The 26,795-nt window shown below is 43.9% G+C and overlaps 1 protein-coding gene across 1 annotated transcript; it reads left to right on the top strand.

Annotated features, from left to right (window-relative positions):
* Positions 1-1,202: 1,202 nt before the first annotated feature.
* Positions 1,203-15,569, top strand: LOC115157726 (secretory phospholipase A2 receptor). The gene is made up of 13 exons (XM_029706174.1): positions 1,203-1,328; positions 1,705-1,792; positions 2,093-2,208; positions 2,525-2,716; positions 3,646-3,760; positions 3,859-3,949; positions 7,774-7,861; positions 12,461-12,484; positions 12,852-12,939; positions 13,240-13,355; positions 13,672-13,863; positions 15,256-15,370; positions 15,469-15,569. Exons 1-13 carry the CDS (start codon positions 1,314-1,316, stop codon positions 15,558-15,560), a joined length of 1,332 nt encoding a protein of 443 aa, XP_029562034.1. The 5' UTR covers positions 1,203-1,313; the 3' UTR covers positions 15,561-15,569.
* The last annotated feature ends 11,226 nt before the right edge of the window (positions 15,570-26,795 follow it).

Below are 26,795 nucleotides of genomic sequence, written 5' to 3'. Positions count from 1 at the left end.
CACTCTGGGAGGAGGACACAATGGAGTTGTCAACCGTGATGGCGAGATCATGGAAAGGGCAGTCCTTCCCCGGGAGGAAGAGCAGCTCCGTCTTGCTGAGGTTCAGCTTGAGGTGGTGATCCGTCATCCACACTGATATGTCTGCCAGACATGCAGAGATGCGATTCGCCACCTGGTTATCAGAAGGGGGAAAGGAGAAGATTAATTGTGTGTCGTCTGCATAGCAATGATAGGAGAGAACATGTGAGGATATGACAGAGCCAAGTGACTTGGTGTATAGCAAGAATAGGAGAGGGCCTAGAACAGAGCCCTGGGGGACACCAGTGGTGAGAGCACGTGGTGCGGAGACAGATTCTCGCCACGCCACCTGGTAGGAGCGACCTGTCAGGTAGGACGCAATCCAAGCGTGGGCTGCGCCGGAGATGCCCAACTCGGAGAGGGTGGAGAGGAGGATCTGATGGTTCACAGTATCAAAGGCAGCAGATAGGTCTAGAAGGATGAAAGCAGAGGAGAGAGAGTTAGCTTTAGCAGTGCGGAGAGCCTCCGTGACACAGAGGTAGAGTGATGTAGTGCTGCATCAGACCGCCCTGACCTCCACAATCACCCAACTTCAACCCAATTGAGATGGTTTGGGATGAGTTGGACCACAGAGTTAAGGAAAAGCAGCCAACAAGTGATCAGCATATGTGGGATGTCCTTTAAGAAGGTTGGAAAAGCATACCAGGTGAAGCTGGTTGAGAGAATGCCAAGAGTGTGCGAAGGTGGCTACTTTGAAGAATCTAAAATATATTTGGTTTTATTTAACACTTCTTTTGGTTACTACATGATTCCATATGTGTTATTTAACAGTTTTAATGTCTTCACTATTATTCTACAAAGAAAATAATAAAAATAAAGAAAAACCCTTGAATGAGTAGGTGTGTCCAAACTTTTGACTGGAACTCAATATATATTTATATATATATATGTTAACTTTTTATAGATTTGTTACATTTTCACAAAAGTAGTGCTATCATAGTGGACCAATAGAGCGCCTGTAGCACAGGCAAAGATATTTTTCCAGCACCCCAATTGAAAATAACGTTCATTAAAAGTACCCTGCACCACCAAACTTCTTCCCGTGGCTATGCCCAAGGGGTGTACGTTTTGGTTTTTGCCCTAACACAACACAGCTGATTCAAATGATAAAAGCTTGATGATTAGTTGATTATTTGAACGGTTAAAGGATGAGAGAGGGAGGGGTCTGACTGGATGGGTCCTTAAAAAAGGAGAGCAGGAAGTGGTAGAACTCAACTCACAAACAGAGCGCTGACATGACCAGACTGCAGGTGAGAGTTCAACATAGCACTGTATCGGATTTCATCCCAAATGGTGTCTTACTAGTTATGCCATGCATCGGGGTTAGTTAGCTAGGGTGTTGTTTTGGGGAGAACCCAAGAGCATAGACTTCTCCTTAACTTAGGTAGATGGTGACTATCAGATGCTTTCAATTCCCTATGTAGTGCCATTTGGAATCAAACATTCCTGTGTGCCAGGCTAATCTACTGTATGTGGTGGAAGAGATGATAGCTGGTATTCCTCAGCCCTTCATTAGTTGAATGTGATAAGTGGACTTACTGGGGTGCTCGAGCAGAGGTTGGGGGAAACACTGATGGCTTCTCTCGTGTGTGTGTGTGTGTGTGTGTGTGTGTGTGTGTGTGTCAGGAGACTATCACCATGGCGATGTTGACCCTTCTACTGCTTCTCAGCGCTGCCTTTACACTGGGCGACATAATGACTGCGAACATAGCAAGTAAGAGTCAGCTTCACACTTTACATCACGAGTGTCGAACTCATTCCACAGAGTGCCTAGTATATGCAGGTGGTTTACCTTTCAATGAAGACAACCAGGTGAGGGGAGTTCTAAAACCTGTAGATACTCGGTGCTCTGTGGAATGAGTGTGCTTTACATCATTCATTGTGTATATTTTGTTGTGGTATGACTGCTCTACAAATGTTATTTATGATGCAAGGGGATTTGTATGTCAGTCAGTCTCGACTATCCTTTAAAGTCGGCTGCAATTTCGTAACACTCCCTGTCTTCTCCTTTCAGATGATTTGGTGAAATTTGCAGCAGACCAAAGAAACCCATGCCCCAGAGGCTGGTTCCAATTTAATTCGCGCTGCTTCATGTTTGTCAAAACTGCAATGACATGGCCCAAAGCAGAGGTATAATGCTTACCCTCTACAATTGAAATGAACTGGCTTTTTTAGTTAAAGGGTCTTTGGCCTTATTTTAACAGGCGCCTCATGTAAAATATGCTGTAATTAATAATGTCTATAGGCTTTGCAATATTTGTGTGGAGTTGGGCCCTGTTGTCTATTAGAACCCACAGGGCATGGGTTAACTAATCTCTAAGAGCCTGTTAATAGAACATTAGTTCCGATGGCAATATTTGAGTCCAGAAGACAAATTCTCAGACTGGACAACTGACTAATACTTCCATTATGACATGTCTTTGTCTCTGTGTACTGCTTGCTCTAGCGCCACTGTCAGTTACTTGGAGAAAAACTGAAACCTGTGCGCAACACTGTAAAGTACCTTGGCGCAAACCTGGCATCTGTGCACAGCTATGAAGAGTTCCGATTTCTACAGGCGGTGGTGTTGATCAATACTGGCAGTTTCCCTCTTACCTGGATTGGCGGATATGATGCTGTTCAGGCAAAGGTGGAAAAGGTACCCAGTTGTCATAATCAGCTCAGAGTAGGTGTTAAGACACTGCTCAGACAACTCTGTGCCAAGAGTAATCAACTCGCCAGTTTCTCAGCTGGTAATGACCACAGTTTGAGGTACAGCAGAGGAAAGATGGTGACAACGCTCATTGACATTTAGCAAGTAACGGGGGACACACACAAAATGAAATTCGACATCTTATTGACGGCCATACAAAAACGCTACCCGCTTGAGAAGGCAGATTTTGGCCGTAGTTATCCTTCTCGCTCTTCTCGACTCTTCCTCTTTGCTATGGCGCAGAAACAACTTACTAGGTGGCTTGTTCCATTTGAGACCTTGGGATTAAGGTTGTATCTGACATTTGTTAAGTTGATAGGTCGGTGTAGTTTTTAAGAAAGTGTCTATATAAAAAAAGAACCTGGTTTGGAAGATCTTACAGATGTACCAAAAGAATGCCCATTGCAGTATCCACTGACACAGTGGGCTGGAGTGAGTACTACAGCATGGGATCAAAAGGCAACCTATTCCATATCGGTCTGGCCATGTTTTAAATCTGGAAGCCTTAATGGTGACCCGTCAGTTTGCGACATATAACAATTTTTGCTATTTTTTAAAAATTTTGTTTCTAACCATGCTGCGCGACGCTGCTCAGCGACCAAAAATGATAATGGTGGCCAGTGGCGCTGTTTCCCCCCTAATGCAGATTCAGTCTTTTTTTCACCGGTCAAGTCTGGAAATGCATTGGGATTTTTAGAAATGTGGTTGTAGTATCAACACTTGTGGGTTTTTTCACCCCACAGTTCCAGTGTCAGTCTGCACGTTTTTGGTAGTGGTGGCTTTTACGGTTTTGGTGGTGGAGTAAAGACCATGAGTATGTTGGAATTTAGAAGTTGTTCAGCAAGCACATCTGAGATCTCACTACTTCCCCACAGGACAGGCTATGGTTCTGGAGTGACGGCTCCAAATTTGATCACGAGAGCTGGGCTGAAGGGGAGCCGAATAACCACTATGGTGCCAGAGAGCCATGTATTCAGATGAACTTTGGAGGTACAGTAAGCCCATTATCATTCATCAAATTCAACTTTTTCAGAGTACGTTTAACAAATAAATGTGACTTACTTTTCTATTTCGTGTTTCCTCTTAAGCTGAAAACGGCTGGAACGATGAATCATGTGGGAAGAGCTATCCCTCCGTGTGCTCCATAAGAACCTGTTTAATCCTTCAAACTATCAATTGAAACCAAAAATGCTGCTCCGGTGTCAGCATCCTAACTGCAAATGTTTCATGTTATAGTGAATTACTATGAAGGTATTTGTTGCTGTAAAATATGTTTGACTTGTTGTGGAATTATTGTAGCTTGTTGTCAATAAAACGGGTGTACGTATTTAGTCTCATGAGTCGTTATTAAACATTGATTGACTTTGTTTCTTGAAGATGCGGTCTGGGTGTCCAGTGGGCATTTCAATTCTTTGATATTGTTTCTTGAAGAATAGAATTATCTTAGGACCCAAAAAGTAGTCTCACTGTCAACTGTGTTAATTTTCAGTAAACATGTTTAAATATACACTGCTCAAATAAAGGGACCACTAAAATAACACATCCTAGATCTGAATGAAATATTAAATAATTTCTTTACATAGTTGAATGTGCTGACAACAATCACACAAAAATAATCAATGGAAATCCACTTTATCAACCCATGGAGGTCTGGATTTGGAGTCACACTCAAAACTAAAGTGGAAAACCACTACAGGCTGATCCAACTTTAATGTCCTTAAAACAAGTCAAAATGAGGCTCAGTAGCGTGTATGACCTCCCTACAACGCCTGGGCATACTCCTGATGAGGTGGCGGATGGTTTCCTGAGGGATCTCCTCCCAGACCTGCACTAAAGCATCCGCCAACTCCTGGACAGTCTGTGGTGCAACGTGGCGTTGGTGGATGGAGCGAGACATGTGCTCAATTTGATTCAGGTCTGGGGATCGGGCGGGCCAGTCGATAGCATCAATGCCTTCCTCTTGCAGGAACTGCTGACACACTTCAGCCACATGAGTTCTTCCATTAGGAGGAACCCACGGCCAACCGCACCAGCATATGGTCTCACAAGGGGTCTGAGGATCTCATCTCGGTACCTAATGGCAGTCAGGTGAGCACATGGAGGGCTGTGCGGCCCCACAAAGAAATTCCACCCCACACCATGACTGACCCACCGCCAAACCGGTCATGCTGGAGGATGTTGCAGGCAGCAGAACGCTCACCACGGGGTCTCCAGACGCTGTCACATGTGCTCAGTGTGAACCTGCTTTCATCTGTGAAGAGCACAGTGCGCCAGTGGCGAATTTGCCAATCTTGGTGTTCTCAGGCAAATGCCAAATGTCCTGCACGGTGTTGGGCTGTAAGCACAACCCCCACCTGTGGACGTCGGACCCTCATACCACCCTCACGGAGTCTGTTTCTGACCGTTTGAGCAGACACATGCACATTTGCGGCCTGCTGGAGGTCATTTTGCAGATCTCTGGCAGTGCTCCTCCTGCTCCTCCTTGAACAAAGGCGGAGGTAGCGGTCCTGCTGCTGGGTTGTTGCCCTCTTACAGCCTCCTCCACGTCTCCTGATGTACTGGCCTGTCTCCTGGTAGTGCCTCCATGCTCTGGACACTACGCTGACAGATACAGCAAACCTTGCCACAGCTCGCATTGATGTGCCATCCTGGATGAGCTGCACTACCTGAGCCACTTGTGTGGGTTGTAGACTCCGTCTCATGCTACCACTAGAGTGAAAGCACCGCCAGCATTCAAAAGTGACCAAAACATCAGCCAGGAAGCATAGGAACTGAGAAGTGGTCTGTGGTCCCCACCTGCAGAACCACTCCTTTATTGGGGGTGTCTTGCTAATTGCCTATAATTTCCACCTGTTGTCTATTCCATTTGCACAACAGCATGTGAAATTTATTGTCAATCAGTGTTGCTTCCTAAGTGGACAGTTTGATTTCACAGAAGTGTGATTGACTTGGAGTTACACTGTGTTTAAGTGTTCCCTTTATTTTTTGAGCAGTGTATATGACCATAACAGACAGTACCTGGTGTGGCCACCAGCTGCATTAAGTACTGCAGTGCATCTCCTCATGGACTGCACCAGAGTTGCCAGTTCTTGCTGTGAGATGTTACCCCACTCTTCCACGAAGTCACCTGCAAGTTTCTGGACAATTCTGGGGCTATGGGAATGGCCCTAGCCCTCACCTGCCGATCCAACAGGTCCCAGACGTGCTCAATGGGATTGAGATCCGGGCTCTTCGCTGAACACTGGCATTCCTGTCTTGCAGGAAATCACCCACAGAACTGTATGGCAGTATGGCTGGTGGGGTTGTCATGTCAGGATGAGTCTGCAGGAAGGATGTCTTCCCTGTACTGCACAGCATTGATTGCCTGCTATGACGACAACCTCAGTCGACGATGCTGTGACACACCGCCCCAGACCATGACGGACCTTGGAGTAACGCTCATTCCTTAGACAATAAACGCGATTCTGACCATCACCCCTGGTGAGACAAATCCGCGACTAGTCAGTGAAGAGCTTTTTATTTTCAGTCCTGTCTGGTCCAGCGAGGGTGGGTTTGTGCCCGTAGGTGATGTCTGGTGAGGACCTGCCTTACAACAGGCCTACAAGACCTCAGTCCAGCCTATAGCGGACCGTCGGAGGGTTTGTGCCTTCCTAGTGTAGCTCGGGCAGTTGCCATCCTGTACCTGTCCCGCAGGTGTGATGTTCCGATCCTGTGCAGGTGTTACACGTGGTCTGCCACTGCGAGGTCGGTCCTGTCTCACTGCACGGACAATGCAATTTATTGCCCTTGCCACATCTGCAGTCCTCATGCCTCCTTGCAGCATGCTTAAGGCACGTTCACGCAGATGAGCAGGGACCCTGGGCATCTTTCTTTTGGTGTCTTTCAGAGTCAGTAGAAAGGCCTCTTTAGTGTCCTACGTTTTCATAACTGACCTTAATTGCCTACCATCTGTAAGCTGTTAGTGTCTTAATGACGGTTCCACAGGTGCATGTTCATTAACAAGTGTGGGAAAACTGTGTTTAAACCCTTTACAATGAAGATCTGTGAAGTTATTTGGATATTTACGAATTATCTTTGAAAGACAGGGTCCTGAAAAAGGGATGTTTTTTTGTTGTTGCTGAGTTTATCACTTCACAAACACTAACGTAAACGAATAGTGTGTATAGCTTTTAAAAGTTGAAAATTATCACGTGGATGTCAGAGCGCTGTCGGTGAATATTAGTGTTACATTTCCCTACCCCATCCGTTCCCTGTATACCAAGTAGTGGGGCAGCTGTTTGGTGGTTCGAATCGCAGAATGTAGCTTTGCGTTTCCAACCTCTCGCTAGGTATAGACGTGAGTACAAGATATACTTATTAGAGCCAACTGGTTTCAACTGTTCTGCCTGCGGATATGGAACACGGACCTGTTCATCGGACGTGCTGTTTTCGACTCTCTCGACCTCCGTGCTCGGCTATGAAAAGCCAACTTACGTTTACTCCTGATGTGCTGACCTGTTGCACCCTCTACAACCACTGTGTATAAGCACTTTGTGAAATCTTCTGATGTAAAAAGGGCTTTAGAAATGCATTTCATATGGAATCGCATGATGCGCAGTGTGATGTGTTTATTCCCTCCGTGCACAGCTAGCTAGTATAATTGCATCACCATGATCATAGTAATGAAGTGAAGGTGATCACTTTACTAAGTGGGTGGAGGCAATACCCATTAGGGTCAGTAAGGGAAGAAAGAGGACGTGCTTAACTCAATTCCCTTCTGTAAACCATTAAAGGTGCTTGGAACCAAAAACAGATTGTTTTGTATGATACCCATCAAGGACGAGACTGGCGAGGCCACCTCCAAGGCAATGGTGGACATCTTCAACACCCACGGTCATCCTTGAGTGACCGAGGTCATGAACGCTGGAATGGTTTTCATTTTTTTTTACAATTTGTTTTTCCATGGTACATATTTCAATATGTTACATTGTCAATAGATATCGCTTTCCTACCCCCTCCTCCAGGTTTTGTGACTGGACCAACCAGACCCTCAAGACTGCCATGGGCAAGTCCCTTGATTGGTACCAGGAAGGATGCGAGAACAACCTGAAGGTAAGTCTCTCTTTGCACACGACAGCAGCATCTAGGCCTCCACCGAGTACGGACGCGAGCCGGTGGATGTTTTCAAACCAGATCAGAACGCCTTTTGAGGACCACCTTCGTAGGAAATATAGCTGTATTTATTCCTGTTCTCAATCAAGGTGAGACTGAACATGGACGAGGCGCAGGAGAAACAGAAGGAGAGCTACCGGAGCAGAATCAAGAAGGGGACCAAGTGCTACGACGTCTGGGCAAATGACTTGGTTTGGAAGAAGGACGGAAGGAAGGAAGGAAGGCGAGACCTGAGAGAACCTCGCTGCTCTTTCGCTCCTAGCTGGGGTCACCATCTGTTAAAGTGAATATAAAAGATCTCACAACTATTTCCATACAAATGACCTGAAACTACTTTTAATTTCCCTAACACTGACACTTTTCCTCTGTCTTCCTAGGGTTACCTCGGTGGAAGCCAACAATCTTCCACAGTTGGACAATCGACCACTGAAAGCCCTGACGCCCTACACTTCAGTGAAGCTCAATAGACAAAGTATGTAAAGTTTTGGTTGACATTTGAGAAAAGCAAGAAATTAATTTTAGGACCATCGACTGAAGTCATTTTAGGACCATCGACTGGCCGAGCCGCCCAGGAGGTATCCCATCTACCAGAACCAGTGAGTTTGGATCAGTTTGATTCTCTGTGCGGAGGGGGACCATGGAGGCTATACCTTCCAAAAGTGTTGAGCAGTACATATCTCCCATTTCTAACACTACACCAATCCATTACATTTTCTCAGTGTAACCTGTGTGTTTGCTTGTTTCTGTGTCTGTCTCCTACCCTGCTCCTGTTCTCAAGAGAGCAGCAGTGCCTGGACTTTGCAGTCTCCCTCTTCAAGTCCCCCTTCTGAGACTGGCTCCCTGTTGAGAACAAGGGACAGGCAGAACCTCCCACCCACACACATCCACCTCCTCTATATTCCACGCACCAGAATTCAGTATTTTAGTCTGATTGTCGGTGTACAGAAAATAACTTCATGACACAACTGTACCAAAAACGATCAAAGTTTATCTATTAAAATATTGACAGGTTGGTTTTCACAGCTGTTTCACAAGGTGTTCATTATTGGAAGCTGTAAGGTATCCTTTGATGGTATTTATTTGTTCCAGATTATTCATTGTTGTATCCTAGGACCAACAAGAGATATATATATTCAACCACAAGGGTGTATTTAATGAGCTATGTGATAGAGAGGAAAAATGAATCATAATAGAGGACTACTGAAATTATATTATTTCAGTGTGGATAAGGGCAGGTTAAAATAAAAACATGACAGCCAGACAAGCCAGTGACGGAATCAAGAGGATTTACATATTTGTGGAGTGGACATGGGCTTACTTTGTGATATTGTGTCAAGCAGAATACACGGTTTCTTTGACATTTCCTAAATGGAGCAACATTTAAGACATAAGGATTTCATGTTATAATGTTGACGAGGTACCCAAAAAGTAGTTTGACTTAATCTTTCCATGTTATTAGCTAAATAAAGCTTGCTTAAACAGCGAAATTGTCGCGGAAATCAGCCATGTTTGCATAGCGACGAAGAAAAGAACACAATTTAGGCTGTGATCTCCAAAATTCCAATGACTAGGTAATCACACCGTTGATATAGCAATGGACGCTAATAGTTGATCGAATCCTATTGCGACGCAGTGGGGGACAGTATTGGTTTTATTAGTCTCTCACTCAAAAATGGCTCTACGCCTTATGGCAAAATGATGAAACAATATGGCAGTCCCCGCACCACAATGTGCATTCTGTTGGGCATGCACAAATAGGCTGACTGCGCGCACAGAAAAAAGTGTTTGGGACTTTCCCTTAATCAGATTTTAGTTTCCAAATAATTAATTAGTGCAGCAATTTCATTAATGTATTAGTTTGGATCAAAGAGTAATTCCACGAGCCAAGCTGTTTCAAAATGTTCAGCACCGCATGACGTTTCACAGTTCAGCACCAGGATGTGGATAGCACACATGACATCAATGACTTAACCTCACACTTGGTTTTGCAGGATCCTCCAATGTGCAAAGAAAACTACCCAAATGAATTTCCCAAAATGAATCTGGTACTTATGTTTGTGTGATGTAACAATTGGTTCATTCATTCTCAAAGGGTACATGGTAACAAGGCTTGTTGATGCTCATACACATGCTCTGCTAAGACCCATTCAAGCCAGTCTCAAAAAGCCTCAACTTTTTCCAAAAGCAAATTCCGTCATCTCCTACATGCCAAACGGCCAACAGGCTTACATGGGCTTTTAGCAGTTATTGTTGGGGTTCTTATAATGGGGTAGACTCTGGTAGAGAGAGAGATGCACTAGCAATGCGACTGGTCGATGTTTGAAAAAAATACAGGAGCAGGGTAGGAACGAGCTTAACAGAAATTGCTATTCATGCAGGTGATATCCAGGGATATAGAAGCATCAAAATATCAGCTGCATTTCAACTGTATTTTGACTGCATTTTTGCTGTGAACCGTAACAGTGATAGCCTTGGCAGAACAGCATAAACAGATCTGGGAGTGTGGCTTTCAGTTAGTTCTTTTTGGCAACCCATCCCATGAGAGTGAATGTCTCGCCAATTTATCTGTTCTGTTATACTTAATCAAAATCTGACTAACCCAGTGCACTGCCTGCTATGAATTCTATCTGATGGTGTTTGCAGGTTTAGGTAAAAATACAAATAATGTCCCCATTTGGAACACTGACAAGTAAAGAGCATACATATATAGTACCAGACAAAAGTTTAGACACACCTACTCATTCCAGGGTTTTCTTTATTTGTACTATTTTCTACATTGTAGAATAATAATGACGACATCAAAACTATGAAATAACACATATGGAATCATGTAGTAACCTAAAAAAGTGTTAAATCTATTTCTATTTGAGATTCTTCAAAGTAGCCACCCTTTGCCTTGATGACAGCTTTGCACACTCTTGGTATTCTCTTATCCAGCTTCATGAGGTAGTCACCTGGAATGCATTTCAGTTAACAGGTGTGCCTTGTTTAAAGTGAATTTGTGGAACTTCTTTCCTTCTTAATGTGTTTGAGCCAGTCAGTTGTGTTGTGACAAGGTAGGGCTGGTATACAGAAGATGGTCTTTTACCAAATAGGGCTAAGTCCATTTATTTGATAAGAACAGCTCAAATAAGCAAAGAGAAATGACAGTCCATCATTACTTTAAGACATGAAGGTTAGTCAATGCGGAACATTTCATGAACTTTGATAGTTTCTTCAAGTGCAGTCGCAAAAACCATCAAGCGCACAGGAAAGGAAGACCCAGAGTTACCTTTGCTGCAGAGGATAAGTTCATTAGAGTTACCAGCCTCAGAAATTGCAGCTCAAATAAATGCTTCACAGAGTTCAAGTAACAGACACATGTTCAGAGGAGACTGCGTGAATCAGGCCTTAATGTCGAATTGCTGCAAAGAAACCCCTCCTAAAGGACACCGATAAGAAAAAGAGACTTGCTTGGGCCAAGGAACACGAGCAATGGACATTAGACCAGTGGAAATCTGTCCTTTGGTCTGATTAGTGTGTCTTTGTGAGACGCAGAGTAGGTGAACGGATGATCTCCGCATGTGTGGTTCCCACCGTGAAGCATGGAGGAGGAGGTGTGACGGTGCTTTGCTGGTGACACTGTCTGTGTTTTATTTAGAATTCAAGGCACGCTTAACCAGCATGTTTACCACAGCCTTCTGCAGCGATACACCATCCCATCTGGTTTGCGCTTAGTGGGACTGTCATTTGTTTTTCAACAGTACGATGACCCAACATACCACCAGGCTGTGTACGGGCTATTTGACCAATAAGGTAGAGTGATGTAGTGCTGCATCAGACTGCCCTGACCTCCACAATCACCCAACCTCAACCCAATTGAGATGGTTTGGGAGGAGTTGGACCACATAGTTAAGGAAAAGCAGCCAACAAGTGCTCAGCATATGTGGGATGTCCTTTAAGAATGTTGGAAAAGCATACCAGGTGAAGCTGGTTGAGAGAATGCCAAGAGTGTGCAAAGCTGTCATCAAGGCAAAAGGTGGCTACTTTGAAGAATCTAAAATATATTTGGTTTTGTTTAACACTTCTTTTGGTTACTACATGATTCCATATGTGTTATTTCACAGTTTTGATGTCTTAACTATTATTCTACAAAGAAAATAGTAAAAATAAAGAAAACCCTTGAATGAGTAGGTGTGTCCAAACTTTTGACTGGTACTGTGTATATATATATATATATTTGTTACATTTTCACAAAAGTAGTGCTATCATAGTGGACCAATAGAGCGCCTGTAGCACAGGCAAAGATATTTTTCCAGCACGCCAATTGAAAATAACGTTCATTAAAAGTACCCTGCACCACCAAACTTCTTCCCGTGGCTATGCCCAAGGGGTGTACGTTTTGGTTTTTACCCTAACACAACACAGCTGATTCAAATGATAAAAGCTTGATGATTAGTTGATTATTTGAACGGTTAAAGGATGAGAGAGGGAGGGGTCTGACTGGATGGGTCCTTAAAAAAGGAGAGCAGGAAGTGGTAGAACTCAACTCACAAACAGAGCGCTGACATGACCAGACTGCAGGTGAGAGTTCAACATAGTACTGTATCGGATTTCATCCCAAATGGTGTCTTACTAGGTGTGCCATGCATCGGGGTTAGTTAGCTAGGGTGCTGTTTTGGGGAGAACCCAAGAGCATAGACTTCTCCTTAACTTAAGTAGATGGTGACTATCAGATGCGTTCAATTCCCTATGTAGTGCCATTTGGAGTCAAACATTCCTGTGTGCCAGGCTAATCTACTGTATGTGGTGGAAGAGATGATAGCTGGTATTCCTCAGCCCTTCATTAGTTGAATGTGATAAGTGGACTTACTGGGGTGCTCGAGCAGAGGTTGGGGAAACACTGATGGCTTCTCTCGTGTGTGTGTGTGTGTGTGTGTGTGTGTGTCAGGAGACTATCACCATGGCGATGTTGACCCTTCTACTGCTTCTCAGCGCTGCCTTTACACTGGGCGACATAATGACTGCGAACATAGCAAGTAAGAGTCAGCTTCACACTTTACATCACGAGTGTCGAACTCATTCCACAGAGTGCCTAGTATATGCAGGTGGTTTACCTTTCAATGAAGACAACCAGGTGAGGGGAGTTCTAAAACCTGTAGATACTCGGTGCTCTGTGGAATGAGTGTGCTTTACATCATTCATTGTGTATATTTTGTTGTGGTATGACTGCTCTACAAATGTTATTTATGATGCAAGGGTATTTGTATGTCAGTCAGTCTCGACTATCCTTTAAAGTCGGCTGCAATTTCGTAACACTCCCTGTCTTCTCCTTTCAGATGATTTGGTGAAATTTGCAGCAGACCAAAGAAACCCATGCCCCAGAGGCTGGTTCCAATTTAATTCACGCTGCTTCATGTTTGTCAAAACTGCAATGACATGGCCCAAAGCAGAGGTATAATGCTTACCCTCTACAATTGAAATGAACTGGCTTTTTTAGTTAAAGGGTCTTTGGCCTTATTTTAACAGGCGCCTCATGTAAAATATGCTGTAATTAATAATGTCTATAGGCTTTGCAATATTTGTGTGGAGTTGGGCCCTGTTGTCTATTAGAACCCACAGGGCATGGGTTAACTAATCTCTAAGAGCCTGTTAATAGAACATTAGTTCCGATGGCAATATTTGAGTCCAGAAGACAAATTCTCAGACTGGACAACTGACTAATACTTCCATTATGACATGTCTTTGTCTCTGTGTACTGCTTGCTCTAGCGCCACTGTCAGTTACTTGGAGAAAAACTGAAACCTGTGCGCAACACTGTAAAGTACCTTGGCGCAAACCTGGCATCTGTGCACAGCTATGAAGAGTTCCGATTTCTACAGGCGGTGGTGTTGATCAATACTGGCAGTTTCCCTCTTACCTGGATTGGCGGATATGATGCTGTTCAGGCAAAGGTGGAAAAGGTACCCAGTTGTCATAATCAGCTCAGAGTAGGTGTTAAGACACTGCTCAGACAACTCTGTGCCAAGAGTAATCAACTCGCCAGTTTCTCAGCTGGTAATGACCACAGTTTGAGGTACAGCAGAGGAAAGATGGTGACAACGCTCATTGACATTTAGCAAGTAATGGGGGACACACACAATCGCAACACTTGTTCACACATGTGATTTATTAGCCTAGTGGTTATAAGTATTTAGGCATGTCATGTGACTAAGGCCTCGTGTGAAGTCATTGTCAAAAGTGAAAGAAATACTGTTGGATGTAGGTCTAGATTTGAGTTGATCATCTCGAAAGAATACTTGGATATTTCAACTCCAAAGCAATTGCCACAGATGATCCATTATATTGACCGGATACTCCATTGGCCTCTAACCATGTGTAGAGTCTGCAATGGAATGCAGTCGGGCAGATCAGGTGGGACCATTCTAGCCTATGAGAGAGCAGATTCCAGTGTGACAGGCACAACTCTGATATAAATGGTTTTCTCAGTTTCTGGCATGTCATGTGTGCTACTTGTATCAGTACTCGTAACAACCTAAGCATTACAAAACGTATATTTGCTCAAATAAGCCATTATATTTGTCGTCAATGAAATTCGACATCTTATTGACGGCCATACAAAAACGCTACCCGCTTGAGAAGGCAGATTTTGGCCGTAGTTATCCTTCTCGCTCTTCTCGACTCTTCCTCTTTGCTATGGCGCAGAAACAACTTACTAGGTGGCTTGTTCCATTTGAGACCTTGGGATTAAGGTTGTATCTGACATTTGTTAAGTTGATAGGTCGGTGTAGTTTAAGAAAGTGTCTATATAAAAAAAGAACCTGGTTTGGAAGATCTTACAGATGTACAAAAAGAATGCCCATTGCAGTATCCACTGACACAGTGGGCTGGAGTGAGTACTATAGCATGGTATCAAAAGGCAACCTATTCCATATCGGTCTGGCCATGTTTTAAATCTGGAAGCCTTAATGGTGACCCGTCAGTTTGCGACATATAACAAATAAGTTACTGCTATTTTGTTTCTAACCATGCTGCGCGACGCTGCTCAGCGACCAAAAATGATAATGGTGGCCAGTGGCGCTGTTTCCCCCCTAATGCAGATTCAGTCTTTAAACGGTTGTAGGCTGGGTTTTTTTTACCGGTCAAGTCTATGGCTATGGAAATGCATTGGGATTTTTAGAAATGTGGTTGTGGTATCAACACTTGTGGGTTTTTTCACCCCACAGTTCCAGTGTCAGTCTGCACGTTTTTGGTAGTGGTGGCTTTTACAGTTTTGGTGGAGTAAAGACCATGAGTATGTTGGAATTTAGAAGTTGTTCAGCAAGCACATCTGAGATCTCACTACTTCCCCACAGGACAGGCTATGGTTCTGGAGTGACGGCTCCAAATTTGATCACGAGAGCTGGGCTGAAGGGGAGCCGAATAACCACTATGGTGCCAGAGAGCCATGTATTCAGATGAACTTTGGAGGTACAGTAAGCCCATTATCATTCATCAAATTCAACTTTTTCAGAGTACGTTTAACAAATAAATGTGGCTTACTTTTCTATTTCGTGTTTCCTCTTAAGCTGAAAACGGCTGGAACGATGAATCATGTGGGAAGAGCTATCCCTCCGTGTGCTCCATAAGAACCTGTTTAATCCTTCAAACTATCAATTGAAACCAAAAATGCTGCTCCGGTGTCAGCATCCTAACTGCAAATGTTTCATGTTATAGTGAATTACTTTGAAGGTATTTGTTGCTGTAAAATATGTTTGACTTGTTGTGGAATTATTGTAGCTTGTTGTCAATAAAACGGGTGTACGTATTTAGTCTCATGAGTCGTTATTAAACATTGATTGATTTTGTTTCTTGAAGATGCGGTCTGGGTGTCCAGTGGGCATTTCAATTCTTTGACATTGTTTCTTGAAGAATACAATTCTCTTAGGACCCAAAAAGTAGTCTCACTGTCAACTGTGTTAATTTTCAGTAAACATGTTTAAATATACACTGCTCAAAGAAAGGGACCACTAAAATAACACATCCTAGATCTGAATGAAATATTATTAAATACTTTCTTTACATAGTTGACTGTGCTAACAACAATCACACAAAAATAATCAATGGAAATTCACTTTATCAACCCATGGAGGTCTGGATTTGGAGTCAAAATGAGGCTCAGTAGTGTGTGTGTGTGTGTGTGTGTGTGTGTGTGGCCTCCACGTTTCTGTATAACCTCCCTACAAAGCCTGGGCATGCTCCTGATGAGGTGGCGGATGGTTTCCTGAGGGATCTCCTCCCAGACCTGCACTAAAGCATCCGCCAACTCCTGGACAGTTTGTGGTGCATTGTGGCGTTGGTGGATGGAGCGAGACATGTGCTCAATTGGATTCAGGTCTGGGGATCGGGCGGGCCAGTCGATAGCATCAATGCCTTCCTCTTGCAGGAACTGCTGACACACTTCAGCCACATGAGGTCTTCCATTAGGAGGAACCCACGGCCAACCGCACCAGCATATGGTCTCACAAGGGGTCTGAGGATCTCATCTCGGTACCTAATGGCAGTCAGGTGAGCACATGGAGGGCTGTGCGGCCCCACAAAGAAATTCCACCCCACACCATGACTGACCCACCGCCAAACCGGTCATGCTGGAGGATGTTGCAGGCAGCAGAACGCTCTCCACGGGGTCTCCAGACGCTGTCACATGTGCTCAGTGTGAACCTGCTTTCATCTGTGAAGAGCACAGGGCGCCAGTGGCGAATTTGCCAATCTTGGTGTTCTCAGGCAAATGCCAAATGTCCTGCACGGTGTTGGGCTGTAAGCACAACCCCCACCTGTGGACGTCGGACCCTCATACCACCCTCACGGAGTCTGTTTCTGACCGTTTGAGCAGACACATGCACATTTGCGGCCTGCTGGAGGTCATTTTGCAGGTCTCTGGCAGTGCTCCTCCTGCGCCTCCTTGAACAAAGGCGGAGGTAGCGGTCCTGCTGCTGGGTTGTTGCCCTCTTACAGCCTCCTCCACGTCTCCTGATGTACTGGCCTGTCTCCTGGTAGTGCCTCCATGCTCTGGACACTACGCTGACAGATACAGCAAACCTTCTTGCCACAGCTCGCATTGATGTGCCATACTGGATGAGCTGCACTACCTGAGCCACTTGTGTGGGTTGTAGACTCCGTCTCATGCTACCACTAGAGTGAAAGCACCACCAGCATTCAAAAGTGACGAAAACATCAGCCAGGAAGCATAGGAACTGAGAAGTGGTCTGTGGTCCCCACCTGCAGAACCACTCCTTTATTGGGGGTGTCTTGCTGCCTATAATTTCCACCTGTTGTCTATTCCATTTGCACAACAGCATGTGAAATTTATTGTCAATCAGTGTTGCTTCCTAAGTGGACAGTTTGATTTCACAGAAGTGTGATTGACTTGGAGTTACATTGTGTTTAAGTGTTCCCTTTATTTTTTGAGCAGTGTATATGACCATAACAGACAGTACCTGGTGTGGCCACCAGCTGCATTAAGTACTGCAGTGCATCTCCTCATGGACTGCACCAGAGTTGCCAGTTCTTGCTGTGAGATGTTACCCCACTCTTCCACGAAGTCACCTGCAAGTTTCTGGACAATTCTGGGGCTATGGGAATGGCCCTAGCCCTCACCTGCCGATCCAACAGGTCCCAGACGTGCTCAATGGGATTGAGATCCGGGCTCTTCGCTGAACACTGGCATTCCTGTCTTGCAGGAAATCACCCACAGAACTACCAGTATGGCTGGTGGGGTTGTCATGTCAGGATGAGCCTGCAGGAAGGGTATCACATGAGGGCGGAGGATGTCTTCCCTGTACTGCACAGCGTTGATTGCCTGCTATGACGACAACCTCAGTCCGACGATGCTGTGACACACTGCCCCAGACCATGACGGACCTTGGAGTAACGCTCATTCCTTAGACGATAAATGCGATTCTGACCATCACCCCTGGTGAGACAAATCTGCGACTAGTCAGTGAAGAGCTTTTTATTTTCAGTCCTGTCTGGTCCAGCGAGGGTGGGTTTGTGCCCGTAGGTGATGTCTGGTGAGGACCTGCCTTACAACAGGCCTACAAGACCTCAGTCCAGCCTTTTGCGGCCCGTCGGAGGGTTTGTGCCTTCCTAGTGTAGCTCGGGCAGTTGCCATCCTGTGCAGGTGTTACATGTGTCTGCCACTGCGAGGTCGGTCCTGTCTCACTGCACGGACAATGCAATTTATTGCCCTGGCCACATCTGCAGTTCTCATGCCTCCTTGCAGCATGCTTAAGGCAGTATTAGACTTAAAATGAATCATCCAGTGATCATACACTGTTTACCAGGGGGTAGGGCTACCGACGCTAAGGCTAATCTGAAGATGGTGCTGGCTAAAACTGCCGAGTATAGAGATTGTTATCCACGTCGGCACCAACAATGTTAGGATGAAACAGTCAGATCACCAACCGCAACATAGCTTCAGTGTGTAAATCAGCTAGAAAGATGTGTCGGCATCGCGTAATTGTCTCTGGCCCCCTCCCGGTTAGGGGGAGTGATGAGCTCTACAGCAGAGTCTTAACTCAATCGCTGGTTAAACTGTTTTCTGCCCCTCCCAAAAGAGAATTTGTAGATAATTGGCCCTCTTTCTGGGACTCACCCACAAACAGGACCAAGCCTGGCCTGCTGAGTGACGGACTCCATCCTAGCTGGAGGGGTGCTCTCATCTTATCTACGAACATAGACAGGGCTCTAACTCCTCTAGCTCCACAATGAAATAGGGTGCAGGCTAGGCAGCAGGCTGTTAGCCAGCCTGCCAGCTTAGTGGAGTCTGCCACTAGCACAGTCAGTGTAGTCAGCTCAGCTATCCCCATTGAGACCGTGTCTGTGCCTCGAACTAGGTTGGGCAAAACTAAACATGGCGGTGTTCATCTTCGCAATCTCACTAGAATAAAGACCTCCATTCCTGCCATTATTGGAAGAGATCGTGATACCTCACATCTCAAAATAGGGCTACTTAATGTTAGATCCCTCACTTCAAAGGCAGTTATAGTCAATGAACTAATCACTGATCATAATCTTGATGTGATTGGCCTGACTGAAACATGGCTTAAGCCTGATGAATTTACTGTGTTAAATGAGGCCTCACCTCCTGGTTACACTAGTGACCATATTCCCCGTGCATCCCGCAAAGGCGGAGGTGTTGCTAACATTTACAATAGCAAATTTCAATTTACCAAAAAAAATGACGTTTTCGTCTTTTGAGCTTCTAGTTATGAAATCTATGCAGCCTACTCAGTCACTTTTTATAGCTACTGTTTACAGGCCTCCTGGGCCATATACAGCGTTCCTCACTGAGTTCCCTGAATTCCTATCGGACATTGTAGTCACAGCAGATAATATTCTAATTTTTGGTGACTTTAATATTCACATGGAAAAGTCCACAGACCCACTCCAAAAGGCTTTCGGAGCCATCGACTCAGTGGGTTTTGTCCAACATGTCTCTGGACCTGCTCACTGCCACAGTCATACTCTGGACCTAGTTTTGTCCCGTGGAATAAGTGTTGTGGATCTTAATGTTTTTCCTCATAATCCTGGACTATCGGACCACCATTTTATTACGTTTGCAATTGCAACAAATAATCTGCTCAGACCCCAAACAGGGAGCATCAAAAGTCGTGCTATAAATTCTCAGACAACCCGAAGATTCCTTGATGCCCTTCCAGACTTTCTCTGCCTACCCAAGGACATCAGAGGACAAATATCAGTTAAACACCTAACTGAGGAACTCAATTTACCTTTGCGCAATACCCTAGATGGAGTTGCACCCCTAAAAACTAAAAACATTTGTCATAAGAAACTAGCTCCCTGGTATACAGAAAATACACGAGCTCTGAAGCAAGCTTCCAGAAAATTGGAACGGAAATGGCGCCACACCAAACTGGAAGTCTTCCGACTAGCTTGGAAAGACAGTACCGTGCATTATCGAAGAACCCTCACTGCTGCTTGATCATCCTATTTTTCCAACTTAATTGAGGAAAATAAGAACAATCCCCCCCAAAAAATGTATACTGTCGCAAAGCTTGAAAAATGGGTATCTGATTATTTCTGGCTGGGTACTCTGCTGACATAATCTAATGTTTTGCTTTCGTTGTAAAGCCTTTTTGAAATCGGACAGTGTGGTTAGATTAACGAGAGTCTTGTCTGAATTGAAGTAATAGCATTTCAAAGGTTTTGAAAATCGCGCCACAGGATTCAACTGGCTGTTACGTAGGTGGGACGAATTCGTACCGCCGGTCCTAGAGAGGTTAATCTAACCACACTGTCCGATTTCAAAAAGGCTTTACAACGAAAGCAAAACATTAGATTATGTCAGCAGAGTACCCAGCCAGAAATAATCAGACACCCATTTTTCAAGCTAGCATATAATGTCACATAAACCCAAACCACAGCTAAATGCAGCACTAACCTTTGAGGATCTTCATCAGATGACAATCCTAGGACATTATGTTATACAATACATGCATGTTTTGTTCAATCAAGTTCATATTTATATCAAAAACCAGCTTTTTACATTAGCATGTGACGTTCAGAACTAGCATACCCCCCGCAAACTTCCGGTGAATTTACTAAATTACTCACGATAAACGTTCACAAAAAACATAACAATTATTTTAAGATTTATAGATACAGAACTCCTCTATGCACTCGCTATGTCCGATTTTAAAATAGCTTTTCGGTGAAAGCACATTTTGCAATATTCTGAGTAGATAGCCCGGCATCACAGGGCTAGCTATTTAGAGCTATTTAGACACCCACCAAGTTTAGCCCTCACCAAAGTCAGATTTACTATAAGAAAAATGTTATTACCTTTGCTGTTCTTTGTCAGAATGCACTCCCAGGACTTCTACTTCAATAACAAATGTTGGTTTGGTTCAAAATAATCCATAGTTATGTTCAAATATCCTCTGTTTTGTTCGTGCGTTCAAGACACTATCCGAAGGGTAAAGAAGGGTGACGCGCCCGACGCGTTTCGTGACAAAACATTTCTAAATATTCCATTACCGTACTTCGAAGCATGTCAACCGCTGTTTAAAATCAATTTTTATGCCATTTTTCTCGTAAAAAAAGCGATAATATTCCGACCGGGAAACCGCGTTTAGGTTCAAAGACAGAGAAAATAAAAACATGGGGTCACCTCGTGCATGCGCCTCAGTCCCATTGTATTCTGATGGGCCACTTACCAAAGGCGCTAATGTTTTTCAGTCTGGGGCTCCAAAGACATCATTCAGCTTTTTCCCGCCTTCTGAGAGCCTATGGGAGCCGTAGGAAGTGTCACGTTACAGCAGAGATCCTCAGTTTTCAATAAAGAGAATGTAGAAGGCCAAGAAATTGTCAAACAGGCCACTTCCTGTACAGAATCTTCTCAGGTTTTTGCCTGCCATATGAGTTCTGTTATACTCACAGACACCATTCAAACAGTTTTAGAAACTTTAGGGTGTTTTCTATCCAAAGCCAATAATTATATGCATATTCTAGTTTCTGGGCAGTAGTAATAACCAGATTAAATCGGGTACGTTTTTTATCCGGCCGTGCAAATACTGCCCCCTACCCTCAACAGGTTAATGACGGTTCCACAGGTGCATGTCCATTAACAAGTGTGCGAAAACTGTGTTTAAACCCTTTACAATGAAGATCTGTGAAGTTATTTGGATTTTTACCAATTATCTTTGAAAGACAGGGTCCTGAAAAAGGGATGTTTTTTTTGCTGTTGCTGAGTTTATCACTTCACAAACACTAACGTAAACGAATAGTGTGTATAGCTTTTAAAAGTTGAAAATTATCACGTGGATGTCAGAGCGCTGTCGGTGAATATTAGTGTTACATTTCCCTACCCCATCCGTTCCCTGTATACCAAGTAGTGGGGCAGCTGTTTGGTGGTTCGAATCGCAGAATGTAGCTTTGCGTTTCCAACCTCTCGCTAGGTATAGACGTGAGTACCTGATATACTTATTGGAGCCAACTGGTTTCAACTGTTCTGCCTGCGGATATGGAACACGGACCTGTTCATCGGACGTGCTGTTTTCGACTCTCTCGACCTCCGTGCTCGGCTATGAAAAGCCAACTTACGTTTACTCCTGATGTGCTGACCTGTTGCACCCTCTACAACCACTGTGTATAAGCACTTTGTGAAATCTTCTGATGTAAAAAGGGCTTTAGAAATGCATTTCATATGGAATCGCATGATGCGCAGTGTGATGTGTTTATTCCCTCCGTGCACAGCTAGCTAGTATAATTGCATCACCATGATCATAGTAATGAAGTGAAGGTGATCACTTTACTAAGTGGGTGGAGGCAATACCCATTAGGGTAAGTAAGGGAAGAAAGAGGACGTGCTTAACTCAATTCCCTTCTGTAAACCATTAAAGGTTTTTGTGACGAGACTGGCGAGGCCACCTCCAAGGCGATGGTGGACATCTTCAACACCCACGGTCATCCTTGAGTGACCGAGGTCATGAACGCAGGAATGGTTTTAATTTTTTTTTACAATTTGTTTTTCCATGGTACATATTTCAATATGTTACATTGTCAATAGATATCACTTTCCTACCCCCTCCTCCAGGTTTGGTGACTGGACCAACCAGACCCTCAAGACTGCCATGGGCAAGTCCCTTGATTGGTACCAGGAAGGATGCGAGAACAACCTGAAGGTAAGTCTCTCTTTGCACACGACAGCAGCATCTAGGCCTCCACCGAGTACGGACGCGAGCCGGTGGATGTTTTCAAACCAGATCAGAACGCCTTTTGAGGACCACCTTCCTAGGAAATATAGTTGTATTTATTCCTGTTCTCAATCAAGGTGAGACTGAACATGGACGAGGCGCAGGAGAAACAGAAGGAGAGCTACCGGAGCAGAATCAAGAAGGGGACCAAGTGCTACGACGTCTGGGCAAATGACTTGGTTTGGAAGAAGGACGGAAGGAAGGAAGGAAGGAGAGACCTGAGAGAACCTCGCTGCTCTTTCGCTCCTAGCTGGGGTCACCATCTGTTAATGTGAATATAAAAGATCTCACAACTATTTGCATACAAATGACCTGAAACTACTTTTAGTTTCCCTAACACTGATATTTTTCCTCTGTCTTCCTAGGGTTACCTCGGTGGAAGCCAACAATCTTCCACAGTTGGACAGTCGACCACTGAAAGCCCTGACGCCCTACACTTCAGTGAAGCTCGATAGACAAAGTATGTAAAGTTTTGGTTGACATTTGAGAAAAGCAAGAAAGTAATTTTAGGACCATCGGCTGAAGTCATTTTAGGACCATCGACTGGCCGAGCCCCCCAGGAGGTATCCCATCTACCAGAACCAGTGAGTTTGGATCAGTTTGATTCTCTGTGCGGAGGGGGACCATGGAGGCTATACCTTCCAAAAGTGTTGAGCAGTACATATCTCCCATATCTAACACTGCACCAATCCATTACATTTTCTCAGTGTAACCTGTGTGTTTGCTTGTTTCTGTGTCTGTCTCCTACCCTGCTCCTGTTCTCAAGAGAGCAGCAGTGAATGGACTTTGCAGTCTCCCTCTTCAAGTCCCCCTTCTGAGACTGGCTGCCTGTTGAGAACAAGGGACAGGCAGAACCTCCCACCCACACACATCCACCTCCTCTATATTCCACGCACCAGAATTCAGTATTTTAGTCTGATTGTCGGTGTAGAGAAAATAAATTCATGACACAACTGTACCAAAAACGATCAAAGTTTATGTATTAAAATATTGACAGGTTGGTTTTCACAGCTGTTTCACAAGGTGTTCATTATTGGAAGCTGTAAGGTATCCTTTGATGGTATTTATTTGTTCCAGATTATTCATTGTTGTATCCTAGGACCAACAAGAGATATATATTCAACCACAAGGGTGTATTTAATGAGCTATGTGATAGAGAGGAAAAATGAATCATAATAGAGGACTACTGAAATTATATTATTTCAGTGTAGATAAGGGCAGGTTAAAATAAAAACATGACAGCCAGACAAGCCAGTGACGGCATCAAGAGGATTTACATATTTGTGGAGTGGACATGGGCTTACTTTGTGATATTGTGTCAAGCAGAATACACGGTTTCTTTGACATTTCCTAAACGGAGCAACATTTAAGACATAAGGATTTCATGTTGTAATGTTGACGAGGTACCCAAAAAGTAGTTTGACTTAATCTTTCCATGTTATTAGCTAAACAAAGCTTGCTTAAACAGCGAAATTGTCGCGGAAATCAGCCATGTTTGCATAGCGACGAAGAAAAGAACACAATTTAGGCTCTGATCTCCAAAATTCCAATGACTAGGTAATCACACCGTTGATATAGCAATGGACGCTAATAGTTGATCGAATCCTATTGCGACGCAGTGGGGGACAGTATTGGTTTTATTAGTCTCTCACTCAAAAATGGCTCTACGCCTTATGGCAAAATGATGAAACAATATGGCAGTCCCCGCACCACAATGTGCATTCTGTTGGGCATGCACAAATAGGCTGACTGCGCGCACAGAAAAAAATGTGTGGGACTTTCCCTTAATCAGATTTTAGTTTCCAAATAATTCATTAGTGCAGCAATTTCATTAATGTATCAGTTTGGATCAAAGAGTAATTCCACGAGCCAAGCTGTTTCAAAATGTTCAGCACCAGGATGTGGATAGCACACATGACATCAATGCCATAACCTCACACTTGGTTTTGCAGGATCCTCCAATGTGCAAAGAAAACTACCCAAATGAATTTCCCAAAATGAATCTGGTACTTATGTTTGTGTGATGTAACAATTGGTTCATTCATTCTCAAAGGGTACATGGTAACAAGGCTTGTTGATGCTCATACACATGCTCTGCTAAGACCCGTTCAAGCCAGTGTCAAAAAGCCTCAACTTTTTCCAAAAGCAAATTCCGTCATCTCCTACATGCCAAACGGCCAACAGGCTTACATGGGCTTTTAGCAGTTATTGTTGGGGTTCTTATAATGGGGTAGACTCTGGTAGAGAGAGAGATGCACTAGCAATGCTACTGGTCGATGTTTGAAAAAAATACAGGAGCAGGGTAGGAACGAGCTTAACAGAAATTGCTATTCATGCAGGTGATATCCAGGGATATAGAAGCATCAAAATATCAGCTGCATTTCAACTGTATTTTGACTGCATTTTTGCTGTGAACCGTAACAGTGATAGCCTTGGCAGAACAGCATAAACAGATCTGGGAGTGTGGCTTTCAGTTAGTTCTTTTTGGCAACCCATCCCATGAGAGTGAATGTCTCGCCAATTTATCTGTTCTGTTATACTTAATCAAAATCTGACTAACCCAGTGCACTGCCTGCTATGAATTCTATCTGATGGTGTTTGCAGGTTTAGGTAAAAATACAAATAATGTCCCCATTTGGAACACTGACAAGTAAAGAGCATACATATATAGTACCAGACAAAAGTTTAGACACACCTACTCATTCCAGGGTTTTCTTTATTTGTACTATTTTCTACATTGTAGAATAATAATGATGACATCAAAACTATGAAATAACACATATGGAATCATGTAGTAACCTAAAAAAGTGTTAAATCTATTTCTATTTGAGATTCTTCAAAGTAGCCACCCTTTGCCTTGATGACAGCTTTGCACACTCTTGGTATTCTCTTATCCAGCTTCATGAGGTAGTCACCTGGAATGCATTTCAGTTAACAGTTGTGCCTTGTTTAAAGTGAATTTGTGGAACTTCTTTCCTTCTTAATGTGTTTGAGCCAGTCAGTTGTGTTGTGACAAGGTAGGGCTGGTATACAGAAGATGGTCTTTTACCAAATAGGGCTAAGTCCATTTATTTGATAAGAACAGCTCAAATAAGCAAAGAGAAATGACAGTCCATCATTACTTTAAGACATGAAGGTCAGTCAATGCGGAACATTTCATGAACTTTGATAGTTTCTTCAAGTGCAGTTGCAAAAACCATCAAGCGCACAGGAAAGGAAGACCCAGAGTTACCTTTGCTGCAGAGGATAAGTTCATTAGAGTTACCAGCCTCAGAAATTGCAGCTAAATAAATGCTTCACAGAGTTAAAGTAACAGACATGTTCAGAGGAGACTGCGTGAATCAGGCCTTAATGTCGAATTACTGCAAAGAAACCCCTCCTAAAGGACACCGATAAGAAAAAGAGACTTGCTTGGGCCAAGGAACACGAGCAATGGACATTAGACCAGTGGAAATCTGTCCTTTGGTCTGATTAGTGTGTCTTTGTGAGACGCAGAGTAGGTGAACGGATGATCTCCGCATGTGTGGTTCCCACCGTGAAGCATGGAGGAGGAGGTGTGACGGTGCTTTGCTGGTGACACTGTCTGTGTTTTATTTAGAATTCAAGGCACGCTTAACCAGCATGTTTACCACAGCCTTCTGCAGCGATACACCATCCCATCTGGTTTGCGCTTAGTGGGACTGTCATTTGTTTTTCAACAGTACGATGACCCAACATACCTCCAGGCTGTGTACGGGCTATTTGACCAATAAGGTAGAGTGATGTAGTGCTGCATCAGACTGCCCTGACCTCCACAATCACCCAACCTCAACCCAATTGAGATGGTTTGGGAGGAGTTGGACCGCATAGTTAAGGAAAAGCAGCCAACAAGTGCTCAGCATATGTGGGATGTCCTATAAGAATGTTGGAAAAGCATACCAGGTGAAGCTGGTTGAGAGAATGCCAAGAGTGTGCAAAGCTGTCATCAAGCCAAAAGGTGGCTACTTTGAAGAATCTAAAATATATTTGGTTTTGTTTAACACTTCTTTTGGTTACTTCATGATTCCATATGTGTTATTTCACAGTTTTGATGTCTTCACTATTATTCTACAAAGAAAATAGTAAAAATAAAGAAAAACCCTTGAATGAGTAGGTGTGTC

Source organism: Salmo trutta, chromosome 21 (assembly GCF_901001165.1).
Source record: "Salmo trutta chromosome 21, fSalTru1.1, whole genome shotgun sequence".
In the NCBI taxonomy this organism is placed as follows: domain Eukaryota; kingdom Metazoa; phylum Chordata; class Actinopteri; order Salmoniformes; family Salmonidae; genus Salmo; species Salmo trutta.
This window is presented reverse-complemented; position numbering and strand designations above follow the sequence as displayed.

Bases quoted from the DNA above. Each gene is read 5' to 3' on its own strand.
- LOC115157726 (XM_029706174.1), top strand. The intron at 1,793-2,092 runs GTAAGAGTCAGC...TTCTCCTTTCAG, and splicing joins AATGACTGCGAACATAGCAA to ATGATTTGGTGAAATTTGCA. The intron at 15,371-15,468 runs GTACAGTAAGCC...TTTCCTCTTAAG, and splicing joins TATTCAGATGAACTTTGGAG to CTGAAAACGGCTGGAACGAT.